Source organism: Scaptodrosophila lebanonensis, unplaced genomic scaffold, assembly GCF_003285725.1.
Source record: "Scaptodrosophila lebanonensis strain 11010-0011.00,11010-0021.00 unplaced genomic scaffold, SlebRS2 tig00001410-arrow-pilon, whole genome shotgun sequence".
In the NCBI taxonomy this organism is placed as follows: Eukaryota; Metazoa; Arthropoda; class Insecta; order Diptera; family Drosophilidae; genus Scaptodrosophila; species Scaptodrosophila lebanonensis.
In genome coordinates, this window is record NW_022060738.1 from 5,427,606 (window position 1) to 5,455,006 (window position 27,401).

The window sequence follows — 27,401 nt, forward strand, 5'->3', positions numbered from 1 at the left end:
AATTCCAAAGTGAAAATGGTAAAGTTTTCAAATTTGAAAGACCTCAATTGAACAAAAAAATTTGAAATACCAGAATGCTCTTGTCATTCAAATTGTTTATAAAACTAGCTAGTGCTAAGGGCATAGGCAGCTTTTTTTAATTTGCAAGTATTTTTGAAATACATTTTTATGCGATGATGGTAGCACCGTGGCTCGAACCGAACTGAGCTATGCTAGGCCCCAGTTGCGATAGCGACGTAAATTTTAAGCTCGTCTAAAATCGATTTCTGCTAATTATATTGCGAAATGTAGGTATATATTGTGAGTTTGAAATGCCGCAGTTTTTATATCAAAAATTTATAATGATTTTTTTTCGACAAAATCGTTTTGAAAACTTTATTCGGTATATGAAGTATTGAAACTAATCTTGGGAGTTTCAAATCAGAATTAATTAATTTTTAATTTTTTTTTACTTTAGCATTTCTGGGATGTTCTAAAACAAGATATGAAATTCTTCTGTAACCACCGCGCCCAGCCACGGTGTATTGGTCTTTCGGTCTATCATAACCCTGAAAAAATAAATTTGTAAGCAATCTAGTCCTTTCTCCTTTTATAAATGCATAAATTTCTGCATCAATCAAAATTATTTCCTCAGTTATTTTTATTTGCTCTACTCATCTCATTTAGAAATTGTTGTTAAATGGTTTTAATATTTACTAAATTGAAGCACGTTTATAACGTAGAATCGTATGAAATATTATAATATTGTTTATATCATAAGAGCTAGAATAAGAGGAAGCATAACAACTAGAATAACCAGACTTGGTATCTAAATTCTCCCAAGTTCGGGAAAGGTCAAGTTTAATTTTTTCTCCCGCTATAATGAAAATTACTTCCTTTACAATTCACATATCAATATAACTTGGATGCATTCTTAAAATTTTTATAATTCCCAATTTTTACGAGGGCTATGGAACAATCACTAATAGCGGGCGAGTAAAAATAATATATTTGACCCTTTTCTGGCTTAGGAGAACCTGAATATATTTATATTATGCCTGTTATACTTCCAGCCCAGTAGACCGTTGTAGCGTTTTGATGTTTGGTTTGTTTAGACGTTAAAAATGTCAAAAATGTCAGCAAGGCAAGTTGACATGTGTACTTAAAAAGCGTTGGCAGCCCAAACGTCATTGTTCGGATTTTCTGAACTCAAGCAACAACGAAGAAAAGTTATAACAGACCTATACACTATACTTAGTGGAATAAACTGAACGTACCGTGTGAACATGAATCGGTCGAAAGACGATACATCTCCGCTTGAGACAAATCTGGAGAAATTTATTGAGACAATGTTCGAAATCGAAATGTTGGCCTTCAATCCTGAGGCAATTGCGCACAGCGTTTTCAAGCGTAAAATGTGTGCATGTGAAATATTATAAATGTTTCCAAAATTCTAATATTCTACTCCACAGACACAATTTGGTGAAAGGACTCATCAATATTGATAAACGCCGTGCTGAAGTCAATAACGTATATGTGCCAAGCGATGTAATTCGTTTTATTGACAACGATTTAAGTCCCGAAATTTACACCGGCGCTATGGCCGATGCAGCGATTCAGGTGAACATGTCAATGCAAGAGAAAATGGGACGTTTCCAGAACTTGAAACTGCATTTACTGATGGAGTTGAAGAAAGCAATTCCGCATGTATACGACCAATACCGAGCACGAACAACAACTCAGTAGCTATCTTTGATTATTGAAACAATTCTTACAACAATTGACATCGAAGGACATACATTCAAACAATTATTTTGAACTGGAGTCATTCCCAAGTCATTTTTAATTAAAAAATAATGAAAATTCAATATGTTTTCACAGTTCACTTTATTATTTATATATCATAGACTTATACGAAACAAAACGTACTATAAGAGCTTTTGCTTCCGTTGTTTTTTTTCGGTTTTTGACATTCGTTTTCTTAATTTTTTTTTAAATATTTCAACTAGAGCTACTTAATTTTTAAACACTTGCTTCGCCCACAGTTTATAAATAATTTAATTACATATAATTACAAAGCGCAAAAATTGAGCAAAATATATCAAAGCACGATTTCAGATCCTTTATACATATATATAAAAATTACATTTACAAAAGAACACGCAAAAAAGACTGAACCCATTTAGGTATAGAAATATTATGTTTATAATACTTTGAGTATTCATTAAAACTATACGCAAAGCATATGAAACATGATTAACACAAAATCCACTCTAAAAATTACACAATTTTTATCATATATACGTATATAAGTGTAATATCTACATACATTGCAGCTTACAAATAAATAGATAGAAAGAATCACGTGCACAGCATTTCAATTGTCCTAGGGGGACTGTCCTCAATTTCCGCCCACATATCTGCCAGTTCCCCCATTTCTTCTCTCCTTGCGTCGTTCTCTAATTCGTTGATGAGCGATTTGGATGCTTCGCCGACTCCACTTTATTCTCGCGTACCATCAGGAGCAATTGTAGCATCATCAGGGCCTGAACCTTGTCCAGTGGATCCATGAAGCCGCGTTGCAGCCATTTGGGTATAGTGGTGCGTGCGTGACTGAATCCAAGCTTATTAAGTATGTAGTCAACGCCATATGGCTCAATGGATTTGCCAGCCCAGGAAAGTAAACGAACAGTAGGCTCCAAGTGCCATGTTTGACACTCGAAGTGCCGCCAATCTCGTACAAAAGATTCCAAATCAAAAGCGGGAGAAGATGTATTAGCATTATCGGTACTATTTGTGTTTGTTGTGGAACTGCCGCCACTTAATTTTGAATCTTTCGCATTGCTGGCAGACGATGTCGCTGCTGTCCCCGTCGGCACCGTGGTCGCACCTGTTTGACCTGTTGTCGATGTGCTTGTTGAGTTCGCTAAGCTAGTGTGGCTGTCCTGCAGCTGATTTGGCTCCAAGCTGCTTTTGCTAGCACTTAGCTGATTTCCCTGACCAGTCAAATTTGTATTGGAAGCAGTTTTCTTCTCCTTGAGTATATCATCTGTTATGTATGGCTTTAGGTTGGTTTTCTGTGACAAGTTCGGCGATGCAGCACGCGCCGACTGGACGCCAATCTAGCAAAAAATTTAAAGATTATTGATTCCATTTAGTTACACCTATAAGTTAAGATATTTATTCAACTCACCACTTTCTCCTTCTCATTAACATACGAAGTAATTAAATCATGTAGAAAGAAGAAGGCATCTGCATCGACCGTGACAAAAATGTGATCATCAAATTCCGTAATGAAGCTGCACAAAACTTCAGGCTTGGTTTCTGCAATTTAAAAATTTAATTCAATTTAAATTACTCTTTTTCTTAGGATTTCAATTTAAGTCTTACCATCAGGCTCTGGCGTAGTTGGTCCCTGCTTATGCTCGGTTTTAAAACTCAGCTGCAAGCTGGGAAGGGCAAAGATAACCTCCCGATTATGGTTATGTTCCTGTGATTTGGCTGCACTAGTGCTTCCAGAAGCGCGCATACGTTCAATAGAATTCGAGGCAATCTCACGCTCACATTCCAGTATGGGAAAACGATCCACAGCTAAAAAGGAACATAGAGGATCAAATAAAATTTCAAAACCAGTGTATCAAGTTCGTACTCACCATCAATCTCGCTATTGGCGAAGGCATAATGGAACCATTCGTTGAGCGTCTTAAACTGTGGCGGGAAGATTATGTTGCGGGAAATGCGACTCACAATGGCCATTGAATGATTCTGTTGCTGCTGCACTTCTGTGGTTTGTCCCAAACAAGACGTTAGAGTTTGTGTAACAAACACCTCATGCGTATCCTCAATTTGACGCGCTTCGGTGGCAAAGTTAATGGAAGGTGACTTTAGACTAAAGAGTGCCCATGACTTGGACTTAAAGTTGATGCCATGGAAGCAGGCTAGCGATATATTTTGACCTCTAAGCTCCACAGTCCCCCCTAGCACATTGCCATGTCGTGGAAGGCGTGTCACCAACGAAGGCACCACCAACCCAATGGCCTGCTCCAACGGCTTCTGCCAATGGCGATGGTGACGCGCGTCTGTGTTGTCCACACCCAATGGCGCCGAAGCAGTTCCAATTGTCGGTGCTTCGCCATTGGTTTTTTTCTTCATTTGCTGCCGTCTCTTTATACTTGCCGTGCGATCCTGCAGGCGCGGCTCCAAGCTGGAGAAAACGCGCTTCGATGACTTGAATTGCTGGGTGAAAAACTCTTCCAGTTTAAAGTACATCTTTAGCAAATCAGCCGTTGTGGACTTGGATATCATTATTTGCAACTGGTCCCAAGTCAAGTCGCCGTGTATAAAGATGAGTGCTTGGGGCTTGCTCAGTGGTGCTCCCGATTCCTTGTTCGACGCATGCGTAGAAGTTCGCCATTCGTCCTTCATCGCCGCTGAGAAAGAACTAATGCGAGTCATAAGCACTGATGTGCCCATATAGTCCAAGCGCAATTCTAGAGCCATAAAGCTGAGACCCATGGTATGGTATGGCTCAACTCCCGATTCCTCCTTAATATGAAATCGTTTGTTTATTTTGTTCACTTCAAAACTGCCGCCCACAATGCCTCCCTTAGCATCCAGCGCTGAGCCGCCCAAATAGATGCCCACATACATGTTCTTATATCCTGTGCTACCAATGGAGAGGCGTCCATCCGATTGAAAATCTTTGGTTAGCCACACAACATTTCCCATAACATTGCCCATATTCATTTGCACATTCAGCTTCGTAAAGTTGACGGCGAAGAGCACAAGAGTCTCCCATGCAGTTATCTGATTCTTTTCTGATGGTGGTGTACCCGACGATTCGGCGCTGGACGATTTTCCCAGAACCTTAAGCTTACGAACTGCACCAAAATGACCCAATTGGGACTGTGACTGTGGTTGTGACTGTGACTGAGGCTGATGCTGTGAATCAAAATCCAAACGCATTTTCTCTTTGTTACGATTCATTTCTTCATTTGGCGATTGCTTTGTAAACGGCTCTTTGGGTGTGTTTGGAGTTGGCGTCTCTGCCCCATTTGCCATCGCTTGCTGCTGCTGCATGCTCAAATCGCCCAAAAAGAGGCGACGTACAATGCGACGACGGTACCAGGCTTTTGGAAAAGCCAGTATTTCAGTTAATCTTCTCATGTCATACTTGAAGCTGGCACTGCCAATATCCACGATAGTGGAAAAGCGGATGACTGCACGAGACTGATCCAGCGCGCGTTTTGAAGTGGGCAGCGGTTCAATGTAGACCTTGCGACATCGCGTTATGTGGAACTTAACAAATTCCACATTAATACTGAGCGAATCTTTGCGCTCACTGTCAGTCAACGGGGAAAATTGTGTCTCTTTGGACGTTTTCTTTCCACCGTACGGATGGAATATATACACATTGAAATCTGCCAAACATCCTGTTACACTCAACCCGCCTGTGGGTAGTTTTTCCTTCTCTGCATGCGTTGGCGCTTGCTCCGACATCTGCGCTTCTTCCTCTGTAGAACGCTTGGAGCTAAATACAATATCGAGACTAGGCAGCTGCAACATACACTCTACACGCGATACGGGCAGACAGGAGAACCTAAATGTTGAGGGCTGCATGTGGAAGTAAACAATTACATCTACGGGAAAGGAAGCATAAGTCACATAATTAGCTGGTAGTATGTCCAAATTGACAGCAGCTTGGTTGGAAGGCGTTTGTGGTGCACTGCTTGGCGTCTTCGATGGTATAGGCTCGAGAGTTTGCTCTAAGAACTCAAGTATGTGTGGCGATATGATTGTTTCCTCCGGAATGCTTTGCAGCGTCATCCAGGCACAGAGTGTGGCACGTTTGTTTCCCAATCGACGTAAAGCCGAATGTGGCGTATGTTCTGCCGTTGATGCTGTCGGTATATGGGTGGCCGCATCAGCTACCGTGCGGGACTGATAGTGTAGTTTGACATCCAGTCCTGGTATATGGAAGATGGTGAGATCCGATAACAGAGCATTATTTGTGGCATTGTAGCGTAATTTATTCTTTTCACGCTGTCTCCTCGATGGTGTTGGACTACCCCAATCGTTGCCTATACTACGCTCTCGCTTGTGGGTCTTTACACTGGAGGCGGCTCCGTAGTTCTGCACTCTTTCATCGGTCGTTTCTTTGGTGTGGAGCACGCACTTGCCAGAGTTGACTAACACCTTAACATCCAGTTCGAAATCTATATTTGGCTCTTGCTGCTTTTGTGCATGACCATGCTTGCGACGCATCTCCACAGACGTGCCATCGACATCCATTTCACTGGGAGTTAATTCGCCAAGTATATCATTAGCCCGCCAATCTAATTCGTTTTCCTGAGTCTCGGTGTCAGTGTCTGCATTTGGCAGTGATGTCTGACGCATTGCTTCCGTAAAAGTTACCCTGCCTATTGCGCCCGTTTTCAACGAAGCACTCCGGGAATGACACGAAACCGGAGTGCTTTGTAGACTTGATATTTCATCATTGGAGGCTATCGGATCCAAACGCCTACTGGTATATGTTCCGTTATCTAAAGACAGCTCCCGCGCTCCCACGGCCACCCCACCCACGCCTGCGACAGCACCTGCTCCGCCACCTATGTACGAGTGCGAGCGACTGTAGTTCTTCAATGATCTACGCATTGATGGACGCTTCCATTTCTGTATCATATCACGGCGAAAGTATTTATAGCAAATGGCCTGCAGCTCCTGCAGGCGGCGCTCCTCGTGCGCCACCGTGTTATGGGAAGCGCCCAGCGTACGCAAATCGTTAATGATCTTCAGCTGCTCGGCCATTTCCTTTTCCATCATGAAAGAACGCTTTTTCGAATCGATAGTGGGATCAAATACAAATGAGGGTAAGTTTTCGAATTCCCGTCGCCGCACATACGTATCGCGACAACTCTGATCCCCTTCATCACTGTCAGGGGATTCGATGTTGGTGTCTTCCTCCTCGAAGCCCGTCAACATCGTGAGCGTGTGACCCAGCGAGGATAACTGCTTACCAATATTAACATCCAGATGTATATCTACACCCTCCATTTGCCATTTCACGTTCAACAGCCACTTGGCATTCTCTCCCTTCTTAGCGGCTGTGGTGCGTGAACAAACCTCGTATGTGCCTTCGGACACAACGCAAACATTCATGATGGGCTCGCTGCCACTCGGTTTCCAGTCATCCAAATTAGTTTCGAAATCGTCCGCAAAACGTAGACAAAGGCCTTGGAACTTGCCTTTCGAAACTAGCGAACCGGAATTACATGCAGAAATGATTGTGTTTTCCAGCGTTATTACCACCGCACCTTTAGCATCAAAATCCTGGTATGACCGAGACCGAAGTGACTAAAAGATATCAGACAGAAGGTAAAGGAGTATAATCGTATAATATACATTATCTTTAGATCTTAATTTCTCTAATTCCAATTCAAAAGTATTTACGATATTTACTTTACTGTATAAATAATAACTCATATAAATATATGATGCCCATTACTCACCGTAGACACCTGTTTCAAAGGCAGGCATATACCCATATCTTCCACAGTCAGCTGCAAGAACAGAGTAGACAAATTCGAGCTAGCAAGTTGTCCGAAAGCTACACGGTCGAACACCTGCTGTGTATTTTGTGTACTATGCTCGTAACACAGATTTGCTCGTTTTTCCGCCCAGTACTCATAGGCGTTCTTATAGTTTAACCACACCAATATGGCTTTGTCCACCGCTATCGGCTGTATGTATACCAAAGGACGCTTCAACGTCAACAGTATTAGCTCCTTGTCTTCGTTGAGCAGCTCGTCCTGGAATGCATTACGCAGGCCGATGGTCGTGTGGAAGAAGGCATATTGCTGAAACTCTGGTTCCGCCTCATCAAAAATCACATTACGTATAATTTGTCCCAGCGATAAATTGAAATCGATGTGCGCTTTGAAGAACATTTTGCGATTATGCAAATCACCCAAATTCTTTACACGATTCGATAGCTGGAGTTCCAGTGTTCCAGTCTCAAAGCGCACTGCCGACGAGCAAGGCGTTGTGGCAGTCAATTGTATGCGTTTCATGGATATGTTAATCGAAAAGAGTATTCGTTTCAACGTTGATTCTTGCACGCTAGCACTATCGCTGTCCTCAGTCCACAGGGGCACGGGTTTTTCGCCGCCGTAAACTTTTTGCAGAACTTCATTAACTTCCCGCATGAACACTTTTTGGACAAACACCAAGTGGTTCAGTAAATCAGTCGTCAAGCATCTTTCAAATTCGCCAATTTCAGCCGAGGCATTCACATAGCCACCCTGCCGTAGAACAATACCCTCGATATTCTCAATGTGCTCCTGACGATTGTCTGGTATATATTCGGCAAGCACATGAACAGGTGGAAGTCCGATGCACGCCTCGGAAGGGAGGTTCATTTCATTCTATGGAAGATTAAAATGGGAATATTTTAATAGGTTACTAATTCTTCTGATCAATATTACTTACTCTCACCTGTATCTTCGTGTTAAAACTTAGAGTATGTGTTGGTAAGTCTATCACAAATTTTGCACGATGGCCCGTCACTCCCATCGAACTCACATGATTCATTCGATACTGCGCCTGCAAAGAGGGCAGTAGCGCCGCATTTATGGACAAACTCTGCAGAAGCACATTAAACTGCATGACCAACGGCTGCAGCAGCCCGTTCTGCTGGGTTGCCATGTGTCGCATATGCGTCTGATGTTTTCGCGTTGCATGCTGATGTGTACCCCCGGAAACGGTTCGCTCTCGCATTTCGCTAGCATTGCCGGCAGTAGTGCCGCCGACACCACCAGAAGCGCTGGCGCCACCCGAATTACGTGCATGAAATGGTGATTCGGGCTCTTCGGCAGTATGAGAACGTAGAGTGGAGCGACCAGAGTTGCGTTTTACGCGCAACTCCTGCAAAGTGGACGATAACTGCTTGGAGCTGCGTGTCATCATGCCATGCAAAGCCACTGGATGTTGAGGTATGTCTATATTCACAGGTCCAATGGAAAGTAGTCCGCTGTTTTTATCCTTGCCGCGTTTTGAGAGACTTGAATACAACGTTTGACTTTTACCGACAGTCACCTTGACCACGGTTCTGTAAAGAGAAGGAGCGAAAATGAAACTTAAATTGTAGTCAGTTGAAAAGCAAACTTAATAAAAGCCTATGAAGAAGCATGGGTTTTTTTAAATCATAATCGCTCGAAGTATAATTTATATTCTAAGACACACTTACTGTTGGCTGGGTGCCACACCCTCGAGGAGCACAATCATAGCCCGTCCCACTTGACCTGTCAGAGAACATTCCAGAGATACCGGACGCGCTTTCTTACGCCATGTGGCTGTGCTGTTTAACGTTGTAATCTCCGATTCCAATTTTAAGCCAGATAATGTGGCTAACAAACGCGTTTTGTGAATTTTGGCAACACCAAAGACAATGAGACGAGTGCGTTCATGGGAGACCCCATCGACAAGCATATCTTTATGTTGCGGCACCGGCGTGGGCGCGCTAGCCAAGTCATCATCATCGTTATGAGTCTCCGTGGTACGCGCATATCCAAACTGCGACTTCTTGTGCTCATTCAGAGAGCTGCGTTGCACCGTCTTTGTCTCCGGCATGGTGCCATAGAGCTCCAGCAAGTGATAAATAGTTTTCCAGCAGTTAGGAGTCTCCAAAAGTGGCGGTAAATGGACAGTGTTGAAGACACCATTTCCTGTCTTGCTAAGCGTATTGTAATCCCCACTTACGCTGGTTGCGCAAGCGCCATTGAGTGAGATTTTCGATTCAGTGGTCATTTTAAGCATGTGCTCATTTACCGACATAGTAGGACTATCACGCAGCGGCGATGAACTCGACTCATTCAGATTTGTGTAACCTAATTTACCCTTGACCGATTTTCCAGTGGAGCGCAACTTCTGTGCAAAGCTTTGCGGTCGGTTTTTGGCATTTGGCGATGGCGTCAATTGTATAATGGGCGCCAAGCCGCTCGGACGCATTCGATTTGTTGGCATAGTGGGCATTGTTTCGTTGAATTTGTCATATCGCTCATCCGAGTAACTTTCGCCATGGCCAAAACGATCAGCGACAGAGCTGAAGGGTAGCAGGTCCGTGGGTTCGGACGCTAAAAAAAATGGAAAACAAAGCTCATTATTAACTAAAAGGAAAGGTAATCTTGAATTGCTTTATATTATTCATTTAACAATATCAATTGATTAGCTTTATTACCACCCGATGTACCAATTATTCCTATCACAGCTACTCCATGTGATTTAGTTACCGAAATGAGACTTAAGATTATAAAGAGGCTCTAAAAAACTTTCAAAATACCAATTTTGGTTACGATATCTTAATAAACCATAAAATTATATGTACTGAGATGAACTTCTGAGCTGAATGTTGCTATGGCAGCTATATAATATTGAACCAATTTTGATTAAGCATCACACCTACTTTAATTTGGGGTCTGCCCTTCGTTTGACATTCTAGTAAACCCTTTTCGTGTACAGGGTATAGGATATATTATTTCTGGTATTATAACCGTTAAGTTTTTAATAATTAGGGTAAAGATATACAGACGCGTTTGCAATTAAGAGATCAATCCCTTAAGTTAAAAATTGATTTTTTATAAAACAGACATATTTAAGACTATTTGTGGGAAACTCTATTAGCTGGTGATAATAAATGCAAACATACCCAAGCTGCATTCATCTTTGGTCTGACTCTTCTTACTCAGTTCAGGTTGTTCATGGAACTCGTTCTGTGCATCCTTCACATTTTGATACATGTTCGATATTTGATGCAGTAACCTCAGTAGCGGCATGTTGACCTAGGCGGAAAAGATTTTACTCAGAAAATTGATGATGTAAGAGCTGAGTTACTCACCTGCTGAGATATGAAGCGTATATTTAAACTAAAATTGATCACAGTACTCGTATGTTTCTTTAACTGCCGGCGCGACATGTAAATGACCTTTTGCTGCGCCTTATCCACCGTACCATCGGACATTTTCAGAACTTCCAGTTCAATGCCGACGCGCTCGCACAAGAATAGTGGGGTATCCATCATAATTGAAGCACGGCCACCATTAGCCTTTTTACTTAGCTTTGTGGGCTTAGGATTCTTTTTATCGCCCGCCTCACTGACGACAATGTCCACACGGATGGAATCAAATGTGCCAATCAGTGATAAATTTGTACCGAAATTTTCCAGCGAAGAAATATCCGCATTTGCAAACTTATTTATCATCTGCTGCGGCATCACACCCAGACATGTAAGCAACGGCTCAAATATCAAATGGGCATCCAGTAATTTAATGGATTCCTGCATAATGCCACTCCGTGTATGGGACTGACCATGCATCTTCGTTGGTGCAGGTCTGACGTGCTCCTTTTCAGAGAAATGTTCTTTCTTCTTGCTGTCCTGCTGCTTGGCCATCCAAAAGTAAAGATCCTCTTTATGATTCTCAGCACCTATCCAGAATTTATTTACCGAATTTGTGGAGCTTATAGATCCTTCCTGCAGGGCACCATATTCTGTGTAAAGCAGTAACAAAATAGTTAGTCAGTAGGTGAGTCCATATTAGAATTGAACATTTCATTTTTTTTGGATACAGACCAAATTCCGGCACTTGCTTCTCAACCAAGCCCGATATTATGGGCAGCATTTGTATGCTAGAACGAGATGAATTGCCATGTGAATAATTCGAGGCTTTGCTGTGCACTTTGTTTAAACTGATTTTTTCATGAAGCATAACATTTTTTTGATTTTTTGTATTTAAGGAAGCGCGCGAATAACAAACATTGCACATACAAAACGTTGATAATAATTTGAACGGGCGGGTATGAAAAGAAAACAAGAGCACAGGCATGGAATTAATATCAATGGCACATCGCACATGCAAAATATGTATTAATGTGGGTATATGTGTATGTAACGTGTATATTTGTAAGCATTTTATGTGTACTTTCGTCAACTATAACTCACCCACGACGCATGTTGTGTATGTTGGGTGATGTTGACATCGAACGCTGTGACGGGGCTCCATGCAGATCACCTTCATTAGAATATCCATACTGTGTGTTAGCTGCGAATAGGAATCAAAATAATGTAAGTTTATCTCCGAAAATAAATTGTACCTCTGTCCTAATCAAGTTTGCGTCTTCGTGCTCAATGCAGTGAAGTTAAATACCACAAACTTGTGTTAAGAAAACTTCAATGTGCAAAATATTTATACTGCATAATTGTATAAACACGAGTATATTAAGCAGAATAGAAACAAAACAAGAGAACAAAACAAACCTGATCTGAATAAATATTTTGCACACCGTGAAATACACACTTAAAACACATATTCAGCTTTTGTTTTTGGATAGATAGTATATAGCCAGAAAAGATAAAAGAGAAACACAAAGTATAATGCACACGTAAAGCATCAAACTATATGAAATCATGAACACTCAAAGCATTTTACGAGTTGGGAAAAGGAAATAAAAAGAACTATATGAAAATGGGGAAGAGGACATTCAATAGAACAACAAAAACAAAAAAATCAAAAGCTGAAAACATATAAACAAATTTGCCTTTCAATTACACATACATATATAAATGTGAAAAATTTGTTCTTTTCATTAGAAAGCAATTTAATTTAGTTGATAATTAGCATTTAAAAGGCAATTTTTGTAAAACTTAAACTTCAAGTGCATACACAAAAAACACGTGCAAATAAACAAAAAAAAAAAGAGCCTACAACTGTAAAAATATCAATATCAGGTTATAACAAGTGGAGTTCACTGCACGCCACAGTGCAATTAAAGAATAATCCCATCGGTAGACGTGCAGTGTGGTTCAGCGTTAATCAAAAAAATACCAATGTGAGTTCGATGATGCTGTGTTTGCCCAAGTAATAAAGCATTCTCACTCTCTTCCGGATTCTCTCCGACGCCAGCATAGGCACCCATTTCAACATCACCTTCGCACTCATCCGCCTCACACTCCTCCTCGTTTTGCGGAAACGAGAATGTCACATTAATGGGACGTGATAACTTATTCTTGTACTGATGCTCGAAGAGGATAGGATTGTACAGAGTGTTCTTCCACTGGCGACTTAGCACAATGATGCCCTACAAAACGCAAATTATTAATATTGGAGTATAATTGCAATGTTGCTTCCAACTCACTTGTCGCAATGTATTTAGATGCGGCACTTCGCCTTGCTTGAAGATTTGCTCAATTCGTTGTACGCCCTCGTCGAGCACAAGCTTTTGCATGATGTAGCACAACTGGCAGCTGGGATCCTCTTGCAGCGTCTTCGACAGCAGCGTATAATTGTTGGCGTAGCGACTCTGTGGGAGGTTTATATTTTGATGAATCTAAAGCATATTCACTAAATAAGCATAAACCACCGCACCTTTTTGATTTTTGGATTCCTCTGAATCTTCTCATTCTCCATGGCATCGGCCATAAGGCAGGCAGCCACGGCCGTTTGACGAGTATGAAGAGCCTTCAATAAGGCCACAATTTTAATGGCCAAACGATTGCTAGGATTCATCCACGCCGTTATCGCAGGCGAAGCAGTGCTTAGCAAATTCCAATCGAGCCGCGTTAAATCAATTTTACGAGTGATAGGCACACAAGGTGGTGCCGCAAAATTGAACCACACCGACTTCAATTCGATGACACACGAGGAGGTCTTATCAGTCTCTTTCACATTGGACAGCACTTTGTCGTAGGAGTCCTTGTTGTTGTTGGTGGTGGTGTTGCTATGAGCAGCTCCATTCTTTGATGTGCTCGCATTAGTCGGGTTCGTTCCTTTTTCCACATCCTCATCTGGCGGTTTGGGCGTCGATCGTCGATTTTCATTGGCACTAGCTGAGCCTTCGCTCACTATAATGTTCTCTAATGCATTTTGGAATTTCTCTTTGGGCGTTTTCGGCGTGGGTGGTTTTTTGGTTATCAAACGCCAAGCCGCCTCCGCTTTAGACGTAGCACCTGCATCTATGCCTGTTGTTGTGGTTGCATTGCCAACCAGAGTTTCACCAGAAGCACCACCTTGACCCACCAACTCGTTGATGTTGATGGCACGTGTGGTAACTACACTGCTGCCTGTTGTTCCCTCTACACTCATTTCGGCCAGCTCCTCTTTGCTATTCTCAGATTTCTCAAAATGCGATCGTTTGACTATTTTCACTCCCACACCTTCCAGACCGCTCTCGAACATAATGTAACCAATGCTCTCAATGCCCGTGCTCTCTGGCATTTTAAGGCATTCGAAAAGCACTTTGCTCTTGTGCTCAGGTATGGCTGTTACAATAATGGGCGAGTCCTGGGGACATGATTGACCCTCAGTCTTCAGACGGCGCAGTTGCGCATGCGCACGTCCAATGTCTAGCGTTATGACAAGCTCCTCCAATTGCTTCTCAGACGTTTCGATGAGTATGGGCTCGCCTTGTACATTGTCGGGACGCGTCTGGGAGGAGAGATGTGCGAGCAGTGCCCGTGTACCCTTCATTATGCCACCTTTCTTATGACTGTTGCCAGATTGTACAGTCTGCTGTATATAGACATTGTGCATGGAAGCTCGCGTAGTTTTACCCAAATGGAATTTCGTTGAAATGCCTTCCATGTAGAAAGTAAGCAGCGATACGCAGCTTAGATCCTATTTGAATTGGTATAATATATTATTATGATTTAATGATTTGTTTAATTCAACACACCTGCACGTTGTCCAAGGCTGCTACGGATATCACCTCCTCGACAATGGAAGACTGTAGCATGGTTATGCTTACTTTGGGAAGAACTATCAAGCCCTGCGTCTTGGTCGATATGCTCTCTTCGTATACATCACTTAGAAACGAATCTCCTGGTCCCTGTAAATGACGCTCCGTTGTCGAACGCTTTGAATTTGAATGCACTTGTGACCAGTAACTCAAACTTTGATCCCTCTTCAGTATATTATCATTTTTGACTTTGCCAATGCAAGAGCTGTGTATAAAGTTGACAACTGAAAGCAAATGCATGGAATGTATGGTAGGTATGGCGGCCTCGACCATGCTGTAGAAGAGACAATGAGAAAACATAGTAAACATTCATAGCAAAACAACGTCAGTTGTATAATGAAAACATATATTTAATAACACAGCTGAGAATGTTTTTTCTACGCCTCAATCTACTCCAATTGATGCAATACATGTGCTTGATGCATATTCTTAAAGCATATCCCATGGTAAGCGGCCTGAAGTATATTAAGGATTTCTATCTTTAAACCATTTCTATCACATATCCAAGCAACCGTACAAGGCAAAAAAGTTTGCTGATGCTGCCGAGTATCCCGATCTGACGAATGGCCTAAGCGATGCAGAACTGGAAGCCGCATTAAATGGCTTGTCTCTGGATGATCTTAACAATTTGGATAAGTACTTAGACAACAAAATGGAGGATAACGATAATTTTGATGGTATGTAGAGAACAATTTGGCGACATAATAGCTTACACACATAAATAGCTTACTCATTTCAAAAAGAAAGCAGGTGTAAGAATGCGACAAAGGCATGTTAAGAGAATAAAGCAGCCAGAGGAAGAGCTGGGCAACATAGAATTGGGCTCCGATGACACCTATGATCCGGCCGAAAAATTAGATCGCGAACGGGGGTCCAAATTACACAAATCTGCCTTCGACGACAGCTGCAATGATGATAGCGATCCAACCAAAGAACGTCCGGAGCACTGTAAAAACAAGCTGGCAGAGCGACCCAAGTGTACCAAGAAACCGAAGTGTACAGGGACCACAGAGCGTTGCCCGTTGAAGAGCAATCTAGATTTGTGCAAATCTAAAGGTGGAGGTGCTGTCATGGATGATGATTATGACAGGTTGCCTAAGTGTCCTGACAAGACAACATGTAAGCCAAAAAAGAAGCCCAAGAAAAAGCCCATATGTGAAGAAGAATGTGATCCAGAAGATGAGTTATGTCTGCAAAGAAATTTCAAGAATCTCAAGCAGCAGAACCCAGAAAGAACGTTGAAGGATTACGATCTGATCAACGACAAAGCTGTTGATGATATGTCAGACTATTCTTTAGGGCATACCAAGTTAGACGAATCAGATGAACTTGGTGATATAGCTGAAGGTGCTATGCCGCCAATGAAACTAAAGAAAGAGCTGGCAGGGTGGAAGCCCAAAAAGGAACTGGAACTAGAAATACTTAATACGGACTACAACAAACTACCCAGCTTCGAAACACGTGGAGCAGAAATAGGAGATTTTAAGTATAATCGTAAATTGGGCAATGGCTTTGATATTTTGGGTGTTAGGAAAATGTCTGATGATACGCCGCTGACAGAAAATAGAGAACAGCTACAAGAAGAACAAGTTAACGAATTAACGAATGTTGGACCCGATTTCATAGCTATACCACCGATGAAAGTTGAGGGTCAGCCTGCTGCGTCCTCAGGAAATAACCAAAAAGCAGGTCCTTTCAATGCTGAACAGAACATACGTTCTGGAAAAGTTGACGATACTTCAGTTGGTATGAATAATCAACCAGCAGCCTATGAGCGCCATCAGCTCTCACGCTTAGCTCACGAACAAGGGCAACGTTTCAACGAAGAGCAAACAGCTAAAGTGGAAGATAATCGTAATCTGGAGGACTCTGCGGTCAGCGAAAATGATAACATCCAGTTAGATGAGAGTCTGACTGGTAGAGAGGAAGGCCTAGAAGCTGGAACTATAGCAGCAGAAACGCCAAAGCTCAGTCAAAGTATTATGGATGGAACGAAATCACGGGAACTTGAGCAGAAGGCAAACATTTTAAATGATGGTGAAAGGTTCGCCTACAAACAATAATTACTTCCCCAAGCATAGCTCTCATACAACATACACCGCATTCGTTACAATTTTTCAGTTTCATTGCCAACAGCGCACGCGATCCGCCTCGATATTTTATACAAACCCCAAATGGTTTCATAAAAAGCGACAATGAGCCTGGACAGCGACGATTACGCAGCGATGAGAACAATAGCGAAATGCTCAATTTCAACAATTTCGAGCAACTACAGTTCGTGAAAGAGAAACAATACGCAGAGGAGTGGAGACGCAGAAAGCGTGAGAATAAGAAAACGGATGATGCGCCTGAGGTGGGTGGACAAAGATACGTACGAAAAGCAAAATAAGCTAAAATCCCTCTCATTCTCAGAACTCCAAGGAAACCTATCTGAAGAAACTAATGGACTCATTTCCGCGAGACACTGGCAGCCAGAGCAATGCAAATATCGCACGAATGGCGGAGAGCGCGCATGTACGCGTTAAGCGCTCTTAGCTTTTTGTTAGTTTTTATTGAAATTATTTGTTTAAATTATACTCAAGCGTATGTATATATTTTTTATTGAGGATAAATAATGTAATATTTTCACTGTACCTATTCAAAGAATGGCAATAAAAAAGGCTTTTTAGAAACTTTCAGTGCATTAAAATTATAACACAGAAAACTTCGTGTGCAATCGAAAAAGAAACATGGCTAAGGCAAAACTACAAGCCAACCTTATGTAGCCGATATCCCATAGAAGTTGACATCACAAAATCTTCGCCTCTAGTTATTCTTAAAGATGTAGGCAAGTGAATTCTTGTGATTAATGGAGGAAATATTCTGGCATTTTTGATCGTGCTTTGATCTGCAGAAGCTAACATATTTGTTTAGAAGCTACATTATACTCACCGCTGCAATCCCTCTAGCAGTAGTGGTGTGAGGAACACATTAACCTGCCCCTTCAGACGTGCCACTACAGATGTACATGCAGCACCACCCTCCGCCTGTAGACTCATAAACTCCCCGTCATCAAAACCATTTGTCGTTTTATCTGCTTCCTCCTCCTTAAGCAGCACACTAGGATCCCACGGATGCGACTTGGGTCCGCCCATAAAAGTGGCTGAGCTATTACTCCCAGTGGTATTTTCGTAGCGAGGTACAACTTTAATCTCTCTCCAGCACGCGTACAAATCAAAGTGAGGTAACATCTTGCTGCCAATGTACGTAAGGCCGCCATCTTCGTTCTCATTAAAGAGCGGTGTTGAGAAGACATCAGGACCAAGAGGGAACGAGCAGGCGTTCCAATTAAAACACTTGACTTGCGACAGATGATTTACGTAGCTCGCCATAAGCAGCGGGGAATCGATGATGGGTCGATTAACTTGCTGATGTAAGTTGACCAGCGCAACGTCTTCTTGTGATGACATGGCGGAAATGAAGGAGTTTGAGGATAGTGAGGGCGTGCCTGAAGATGAGCCACGTGAGTCGGCCTGTTAAATGAAAAATATAATTAAATGATTAAAAGTTAAATTTTGAGTGTGGGGTTGCCGTGTGCGGGTTCAGCTACAAACTAAATGTCAGACCAGGCTGCAGAAGATTGCAAATAGCCAACAAAAACTGAAGTATCTGTAAGAACGTGGCTAAAAAACGGATTGCAAGTGCGATCACTGAAAAACGTTGCAAATTTCCTAGCACTAAAGTGTTCCAAGCTTCCAAGGCTCCAATGGCAAGCAAGCATGCATAATGAAAAAGAGTCTAATTTTCAAAATTAAAAAATGGAATACGAAATAATTTAGATTATGCAATTAGTAGGATAGACTTCAAGGAAACATATGATATACTAGTAGGAAACTACACAGCTTTATTGACATGCGTATTGAATTGAAATTCGTCACTTTTTATAAGAATGTTTTTAAATGATTAGTGTGTTTGGGACTCCATGCCTATTTAAACTTATGAGTGAACATTTAATCAAATACAGCTCCCAATTTATTGTTTAAGACTAGGTCCTTATTGAAAAAATATATATCATACAATTGAAATTACTATGAAACAGTCAAATAATAATGAATTTACTAGTAGTTATAAAACTGTATATACATATATATAAAAACGGAGGGTACTACCAAAATCATTATGTGATTTCTATGTGAAATAGATCGAATTTACTCGATAATACTTTATTTGCTACATCTTAGATAGGTAAGAGTTAGATAGAAATTTGTTTTGGTACTAAGAACTACTCACATCATGAATAAAGTGTCGATACTCAGGTCGTGATGAGATATTTGTTAATTTTCTTATTGGTGTCGCAAGACCATGTATACGTCTCGCGTCTTCGTTCTGGATGAGTTTTAATTCGATTTTGATTGATTTTAAATGTTGATATTCGATTTTGTTGTTTGATTAGTTTAGTTTTGATTGTTTTGGTTGAATAGATTGGTATTGAAGATGATATTGGTAGGGAGAGGAATATAGAATTTATGTGTGGATTTTATATAGAGTATATATAAATTACAGTTACAGTTATAATACGTACGTTTAAAATATAGAGTTAAAAATTATGTAGTAGACTTATATTAGAATATACCGAAATAGAGAGTGAAACATGCATTAAACGTAGCTCACTGTAAGCTCTTAGCACGATTGTAAAACTCGCAATTAGAGCTAACTATTTGCCGCTTTGACATTTTTGTGAGCAGTACCCAAACTGAAGGCTGAATGGGTGAGAGTGAACTTCAAATAACATAAGCCTAGCCTTAAAGCAATAAAGCTAAAGGCATTTGGTGTACATAAAAAAACGTTGACATTAAACCAATGATTGGCAGTGTGTTTGAAAGAGTGTGCCATATAAAATAAATATAACTTTTACCAATTCTGTAGTGCTTTGTGGACGCTTTGGCAATGTTTTATTACCCTCCGGTGCATGTATTTCCAAATCGCTGCGGTAAGTCGGCAATGTGTGACTACCATTATCATTTTGGCCACCAATACTGCAAAAGACAGGAAAATGTTTACAACTTATTGTCTATTCTCACATCGCTTATTTATAAATACCTTAGATCCGAGGAAAAACGCTTCTTGCCAGACAGCACGATGGATCCATTTCGTTGTTTTATCGAGCCCCGCTGCGACATGACATTCGATATGTCTTCCTCGGCAGAGAAAAACATTTCCGATGGATTTTCAGAGGTTAGCGATATCGTACGTTGTACTTCGCGTGGCAAATTATCACCACCAGCCTCCACATAATCAAGTGGAAATGTGTGCGAGTGAAGGTTAATGTCAGCAATCTCGAATTCCAATGGATGCGAGTGGGGCGCAGAGTGCGACATTTCATCAGGCATCTGTAAGACAGTAAATAAATATCAACCCACTAATGCAAATGTCTTTTCGACTTACTTCATGCTCCACATCCATATCCGCCTCACCAGTCAGTCGCGAATCCGAGATGCTTGTTTTAGGTGGAGACACACGCAACGTATTACCTTGACTCTTATGAGAATCTGAGCCACGTCGGTGAGTACCGCTGGTGCACTCAATAGAATCATGTTGAAATATCTTCTTTGAAGGACTGTCCAGCAGGCGCGCATAAGGTACCTCGACCGAGGTTTGACGTATACATGTATACCGCTTGCTCCGTCTCTCCAGCGTATTGGGCGATCCAATGCTCTCGCGTGATTTATTCTTATTTCGATTGCTTAACTCACACTTGTCCATAGAGCCACCTCCTATTTTAAATTTGGTTCCATCTAACAGCGAGTTTGGATCATTCTTTTTCAGACTTCCATTCCGCAGCTCAGTTGTGGGCCTATAAATTTTTCCCTTGCCATTAAAATCGGCTGTGTCGTACAAAGAGACCGAATGCAAACTATATGGCGGGGTATGGAAGACTAGTTGACCCTGGTGCAGTATACTCTCCCCAAAGCCAAAGTCCTTGTTGTTATTAATGATGCTACAAAGGAGATCAAACACAATAAATATAAATCCATTTAGAATAATACATAAATTTATTGATATACTTACAAGTAGCGTGCAATGTTGTAGTTGTCATGTACATCCTGTGCTGTTGGTTTGAAGAATTTCAAGCCGTTACGATTACTGCCAAAAAAGGCACAACCGCCTATGCAGCCACATCGCGAAATCTCACTGCCAGAAGATAATGCGCTTCCATTGTTTGACCAGAGAAACCACAGACGTTTATATTTGGCATCATGCTCACGGAGGAAGCTGGTTGAGGAAAAGAAACAAATTAATAACTCTTACTAAGAAAGTAACAGGAGTTAACTAAAACTATGTATTTCCTTTTTTAATAAATAACTAACTAATAATTTTCAAATTGGACAGACCTTGATTATCAGTATCAACAATTTATTTTTCTATTTCGCTTTATAAAGACAGGTTCTTCCGGAGAATCAAAGATAATAATAATTGCATTTTTTTACTTACTTGTGTTGTACCAAATGCAGTTCGTGATCAGGTATCGGCAAAGCGGAAGCACCTTCCAACAGTATAGGTCCCAACGACGTACAGCCCACTTCAATCCAGTTCTCGAAGAGCTCATTTTCAGGCGTTCGTTTGGGATGTTCTGAGAAGCTATCACGCAACTTGCGAGTGGAATCGTCACGAGAGTCCCGGCGTTGGGAAAAGGAATTTGAGCTTCGTTTGGATTTACCCACAGGGTGCGCATAGGTGTGTGAGGCATCTTGTGATTTCAGTGAGTCTTGATCAGCGCGCCTCAATTTTCCTGAACGATTGCTGCCCGTGGTGTTCGTGTTGTAAGAATTAGTGGCATTGCTTGGACCAGGAGCATGAAGCATAAAGAGGCGCAACAATATGGAGGGTAACAGGCCGGAGATTCCAGACTTGACACGCTGGCCATGCAAATTACAATTAGCCAGCCGTATGGGCGAAATCCAAGCATGAAGCGCAGTTCCACTTTCTATTAAATATACATCCACAGCATCTATGGACACACGTGTCATCTTGTACTTAATATCCTCTGAAGACGGACATTTATATTTGTTCTCCTCCTTGGTCTGTGGACACAAATTGCTCGGCACGCCATGATGGCAATTACACACCGTCTTTGGCGATTTTAGACAGTTCTCCGGATCAATTGCAAGCAATATGAGCGTTTCTAGGCCGGTAACTACATTGACAAGCTGTGGCAGTGTTAACTTTCCTGTCAGTTTTCCCAATTGGACCTCCACTAACCATGAGTATTCCAGCGTATCCTCATCAAGGGCGCGACCTTCATTGCTGAACATAGCATGACCACGCACTTGAACCGCCGAAAGCAGAAGATGTCCCTGATTTATGTGCTTTTCGCGTTGCTGCCGCACAAGCATGTCTGAGGCAAGCAGATACGATGGACTGACGAGGACCTGCAAAGTTGTCTCCTGATAACGTTTGTCCATTTCAAAGCCAAAGCGTTCAATAAGTACCACCGGACAGGGTGGATCGTCTTCGTTGCAGTTCTTCATCACATGCGCTTGTATGTCATGCACAATAACTGAGACCATAACCTCTAGGGGTCTATACATACGCGGATCGAATGGCTTGCGTTTCTCTTCCGGTGGTGCTGTCTCCGATATAGACTTATTGGCCAATTCTTTTTCTTTAGCCAGGAGCTGATCCTTGGGATTTGGTGTTGCGCCTGCGTCCTTAAGATTGACATTTGATTGTTCCATATCGGTAAAGCTTTGATCCTCGCCGAATATGTTCTCTTTTAGACTGATAAAGTTACGCAACACATTTCCATACGCCATCAGCACTGAAGAGCCGATTTCTAGCTCGACGGTTACATGATCCGCGGTAAGAGTACCCGGATCGAATTTATTGTGTTGCTCTAATGGTTGTTGCCAAGTAGTCACCGGAGATTTACGCACCTTGGGAATACGCATGGGGCTCAGTAAAATTTCCTCCTTTTCCGGGGTTGTAATATCAGCTTGAGGATCCGGCCCTAACGGCGGCACCGGATGGTAAACATATTGTATAGATAACGCTAAGATAGGTACTGCCCAACAGTCGATCCAACCCGCACTGCGTTGGCAAATCTTTCGCCATTTTTTCGTGTATAGATCGGGCCTGCGGATCAGCTTGCCTTCACGCGTCAACAGTCTTGCATTCTCATCTATAGCTAACACTATTGGTCTCACAGACGACACCTCTGGCACGTACATACTCAAATCTAGACCCTCGCCGTGTATCCAGAATTTTAAAGTTACAGTCTTTGGCAAGAAATCATCGAAGGGCAGGGCAAAGCTCATGTCGAAGACATCACCACAAAAAGCCAAATGATTGTTCTCCTGATTTGCGCTGGAACAATCAATCCAATTATACTCATTACATAGCATAAGAATCTCAAACTCGTTGAGACGTATGTTGAAATTGCAAGTGTACGGAACAAATGTGAGTATATCCGGACGTGCCTTATCCGCCCAATCCTCGATAAGGTCCTGAAAAAAACACTTGTGTTTGTACACTATATAGGCGGTGGTCTTACAGCCAGCCAACGATATGTTCCAATCCTGCGGCGCATTCCATTTTGTTGGGTAATGGATGCGCACCTTGTACTCCAGCGATTCGAACTCCGCCAGACTGCGATACTGCAATGATGTGGTGGCCTCCACATGAAACAATTGACCCTGAATTTTCGACGTGTAGCCATCGACCAATGTTACCCAAGGTACGGTAACCTCCACATATGAGGCTGGTCCCACAGTTATATGCATGGCGTTAGTCTCCTTATCTTTGGAGAATAATATATCAATAGTGGCCTCATTGAGCACGCAGAGTGTCACATCAAAGGTCTGATAGCTACGCAATTCACCCGGCTGTTGTGTAGGAGTAACTTGCATCTCTTTCCAATCGGATGGATAAAAGAATTTGTACAAATGATCACGCTGACGATCCGCCCACGGGCCGTAACTGAAGTCTGTGCCCTTTAGACATTTGATATTTATGCCCCAAACAGGAGCTGGAGGTTCAACAACATCGCCATTCGCAAGCACAATGTGGACTGGCTGTTCTGGCACCACGCCCGGCTCATCCATGTAGAAATATAAGTCCATCTGATTAGACATCATTACCACAAACCCTTCACCCATGTAACGGGGCGGCTCATCGACCAAGCCAGTGTATTTGGGGCTTGGGGCGAAAAGAACTTTAGCATTCTCCACCTTTGCCTTGACGAAGTGCATGAAATGATCCAAACGACATACAGCCGGCTTTGTACTATACGTGCAATGTGCCTCTTCCACCGAAATAGAGAGCGTTGTGGGGGTCAAGCGATTTCCAAAAACAAAGCGACCCGAACAGATGTCCATTTTAATGACTGGTATTAAATCACGCCAAGTGGTAGCCTTCATTGCCTCGGAATGTTTAACGCTATTAACTCGTTGACTCTGGCGTGCATTCTCCATATTCATGGTGTGCTCCTTGAGCTTATTGCGCTCCTCGTTGCTTAGTAAGTCCGTAGGAATAAGCATCGATGGTTCGAGGCCAAACGTTTTCTCTAGCTGATCATAGAGATCGGAGCGATTGTAAATGTGCAGCTCATAGCCATTTAACTGCACAGACAGCCGAGTATCGGAGTGTGAAAGATCTGTAAGTAGTTTGCAGGTCAGAGTCAATATATAAAGGAGCGAAAAGGCCACACTTACCCTCTGAAACATCCTTAGGCACGTAGGATCGCCACCAGCGAAATATGAAATATCCATCCTGTACACGAATTGAGTAATCATAGGAGATGTACACAAAATCCCGAAACATGATTTTACCCGCTAAGGGATTTAAGGCTACGGAACCGATTTTAAAAAAGGCACCCTTTATGAACCATCGATTGGCTATTTTTGTGATGAGCATGCCAATTACTCTGGAGTTGTAGAATGTGATGTACGTGACCCATATTATGGTGCTGAATAGTGAAAGTAGTAGCCATATCTGTAACAACAAGAACACAAGTATTTGGTAAATATGCATTCTTTTAATTTTTCTATACGTACTATCTTGGAAATTCAATTCTTCTCTTAATTTCTTTTGTTTTGGTATATAAAGTCATAAGGTTAATTATATATATCTATAAACGGGTTAGTGGCTGTTGATCGTCAAGAAATAATATTGGCTATAGCATATATCTGTCAAACATACACACATACTCTTTGCAAGGGTATAAAAATAACATGCGTTGAGCAGGCCCAACTCTCAAAGGACCTGTACCCACTGCAAAAAGAAGGTTAGGAATTATTTAATTTCACTATTCTCAGTGTTCACCCTTTCAAAATTTGCACACCCTTATTTGCTCACGAATTTCTCGCGTGCATGTCTTTAAATGCAACAAAAAATTTGAAAAACCATAATTTAATAAGTAAATATTTCAGAATCATAATATAATGGGAAGAGATAGTTTTATTAATTATTCACTTTATTCTTTGAAAAAAGCCAGTGTTTTTGGATAATTCTTATATGTTCCAATTGTATGGCTCAATCAAGAAGTACGGTATATCAGTGAAGATGGCACCAGTAAATGTACTCTGTTTTGGTTCGTTAATGAAAACGCACCCGTTGTTAGTCTCAAAGGCCAAGTTGCTGAGAAAACGTGCTTCCTTCACCAACTTACGACGTCCTGGTGCTGATTTGAAATAGGCCCGTCCCGTGAATGGATTGACAAAATCTGCCCAAAATCCCTTATTCAAAATATCCACCGAGTATTGTCGTGCAATTAGGACGAATGCCTTAATGGCGCTATCGACATCACTGTCGAAATGCAAATTAATAACACTAAAATCATCGGGATTTGTAAACTCCAGAAATGGGTGCACAAACATGCGCCTCATGTAGCCCAATAGAAGGAGCGGGCAGCCCAAGGATTTCGCCGACGATATGTCCACATGATCGTATTCAATGTGACTTGAATACCGATCGATAAGGCGGAATGGAAGAGTTGTGGTCGTCTGATTGCGGTATGCTGGGCCTACTTCATTTGGCATAAAGAAAAGGTTTGACTTTCGATTCTGCAATATGGGATAGAGAGGATCAACACAGTTTTCTTCCTCTGCTTCCAATTCCTCCTGTTCTTCCATTTGGAATTTCGGATTCAGATAGCTTTTGGCATAAGAACGCTTCATGGCGATCTGTGCTTCTGTGACAGTACGCAGCAAAGAGGGCTGCACTACACGGACCGCTTTGATGAAGCGCGCCAAACTACGAAAAACTTGCATTTCTTAAACAATTTTTAATAAAATTTAAAACTACGAAATTTAAAACAAATAAAAAATAAAATTAAGGTATCGCGTTACGAAAACTTTTTTGATGTTATGACAGGCCGTTAGGTTTGTGTTTTTAGTGAAACAAAAAAAATGTGATCTAAAATAAAATAAAAATACGCTTTAAAGGACGACAATTTTGAACGAGTTCAGTACAACAAATGACTACTAAAACTAGACTTGCTGTAGTAAGTTTTGACTGTTTTTTCTACAGAGCTCTCAAATATATTTTACGTATAACATAAAATCTATACTAATACTATATAATAAAAAGGAAAGATTTGAATGTTTAATTGAATTGAATAGGCTCCGAATCTACTGGGTCGATTTAAAGGATTCTTTCACTGTTGGGAAGCTACACTATCCCCGACTAACATAAGCTATTTTGTATTTGCAAAAAATATAGGGATCTCTAAACCGCGAATAATGTAACCCAATGTGTAAAAAAATACATATATGTAAATTTCTTAAAATAAGAACATATCAGTAATATTTCTACTATATATGTATGAAGCATACGGAAAATACACTGCCAAATAATCTAAAAACAAAACAGAACTATAGCATTCGTTGATGATTTCCTAATGTGCGGCTTATCATGCGGGCCGACTTTGAGTCAATCGCATTCGATTGATAAGTGTATAAAGGAATGAAATGACTGCAGCTAATTTTGCCGCCTATCAGCTCCGTAGCTATGCTGTAAAGTTGTTGTTGACTGATTCATCGCATATGTATGTATTTCAAGGGGTTCTATTGAGGTGACAATTGTTAATCAAAAAATTACTAACCATGGGCGCATCGATTTTCATGTCTTCCAGCGACACATTGTGCGTGAGATTCGGAAATCCGAGTGTCAAACTGTTGTCGATTGTTTCCTCTTTATCCATTTTGTGTGTGCTGCCTAGCGCTAGCGCTCCTCGGGGTATTGTTATTAATTAACTTTTGCGTTTTGTATTCTTGCTGCGCCAAAGAATTTCGACTTTATTGCACATTATCGACTTATATTATAGCATTGCTTATTTGGTTACACATATTGGCAGCTTGTTTGCACATAAATTTAAATTTAATTTATAAATTCTACACATACACGAACACATACGCACACACCAAGTTCGATTTTTCCCACTTTGTGTTTCGGAGGTCGCGGTCGTCTTATTTTTCGTTTGCAATTTGCGCCAGCTTACATGGATGTAACGTTGCTGATAACATTACAACGTCGGGCAGGCATTACTAAAATAACGTTTGAAACTAATTTCGCGTATTAATTTGTTAATTACACGCGAAAATAACAAAAATTAAAAATGGTTGAGACAAACGAAAACACTCCCATTTTGTTCTGACACTTTC

The 27,401-nt window shown here is 41.4% G+C and overlaps 4 protein-coding genes across 10 annotated transcripts; 2 read left to right on the forward strand and 2 right to left on the reverse strand.

Annotated features, from left to right (window-relative positions):
* Positions 1-1,220: 1,220 nt before the first annotated feature.
* On the forward strand, positions 1,221-1,790 carry LOC115630508 (mediator of RNA polymerase II transcription subunit 10-like). The gene is made up of 2 exons (XM_030527106.1): positions 1,221-1,396; positions 1,452-1,790. Exons 1-2 carry the CDS (start codon positions 1,266-1,268, stop codon positions 1,723-1,725), a joined length of 405 nt encoding a protein of 134 aa, XP_030382966.1. The 5' UTR covers positions 1,221-1,265; the 3' UTR covers positions 1,726-1,790.
* Positions 1,791-1,849: 59 nt separating this feature from the next.
* LOC115630505 (transmembrane protein KIAA1109) lies at positions 1,850-27,140 on the reverse strand. Of its 6 annotated transcripts, none has more exons than XM_030527102.1 (23): positions 26,843-27,140; positions 24,453-24,732; positions 21,235-24,394; positions 20,812-21,015; positions 20,188-20,740; positions 19,843-20,132; positions 19,658-19,778; positions 17,695-18,275; positions 14,701-15,037; positions 13,395-14,642; positions 13,165-13,329; positions 12,906-13,107; positions 11,972-12,071; positions 11,603-11,658; positions 10,871-11,520; positions 10,682-10,814; positions 9,224-10,109; positions 8,467-9,085; positions 7,488-8,402; positions 3,633-7,332; positions 3,370-3,570; positions 3,173-3,303; positions 1,850-3,101 (listed from the first exon to the last, which is right to left on the reverse strand). In XM_030527102.1, the coding sequence occupies exons 1-23, from the start codon at positions 26,939-26,941 to the stop codon at positions 2,439-2,441; spliced, it is 15,294 nt and encodes a 5,097-aa protein (XP_030382962.1). In that variant the 5' UTR covers positions 26,942-27,140; the 3' UTR covers positions 1,850-2,438. The 6 variants fall into 6 exon arrangements, with proteins under 6 accessions (XP_030382962.1, XP_030382958.1, XP_030382959.1 ...); XM_030527098.1 differs by having other exon boundaries at positions 11,603-11,718; XM_030527099.1 differs by having other exon boundaries at positions 12,855-13,107.
* On the forward strand, positions 15,121-17,435 carry LOC115630506. Of its 2 annotated transcripts, none has more exons than XM_030527104.1 (5): positions 15,121-15,209; positions 15,272-15,440; positions 15,514-16,807; positions 16,885-17,116; positions 17,176-17,435. In XM_030527104.1, exons 1-5 carry the CDS (start codon positions 15,132-15,134, stop codon positions 17,296-17,298), a joined length of 1,896 nt encoding a protein of 631 aa, XP_030382964.1. In that variant the 5' UTR covers positions 15,121-15,131; the 3' UTR covers positions 17,299-17,435. The 2 variants fall into 2 exon arrangements, with proteins under 2 accessions (XP_030382964.1, XP_030382963.1); XM_030527103.1 differs by having other exon boundaries at positions 15,122-15,209; positions 15,511-16,807.
* LOC115630507 lies at positions 25,180-26,168 on the reverse strand. The gene has a single exon (XM_030527105.1). It carries the CDS (start codon positions 26,007-26,009, stop codon positions 25,251-25,253), a length of 759 nt encoding a protein of 252 aa, XP_030382965.1. The 5' UTR covers positions 26,010-26,168; the 3' UTR covers positions 25,180-25,250.
* Positions 27,141-27,401: the final 261 nt, after the last annotated feature.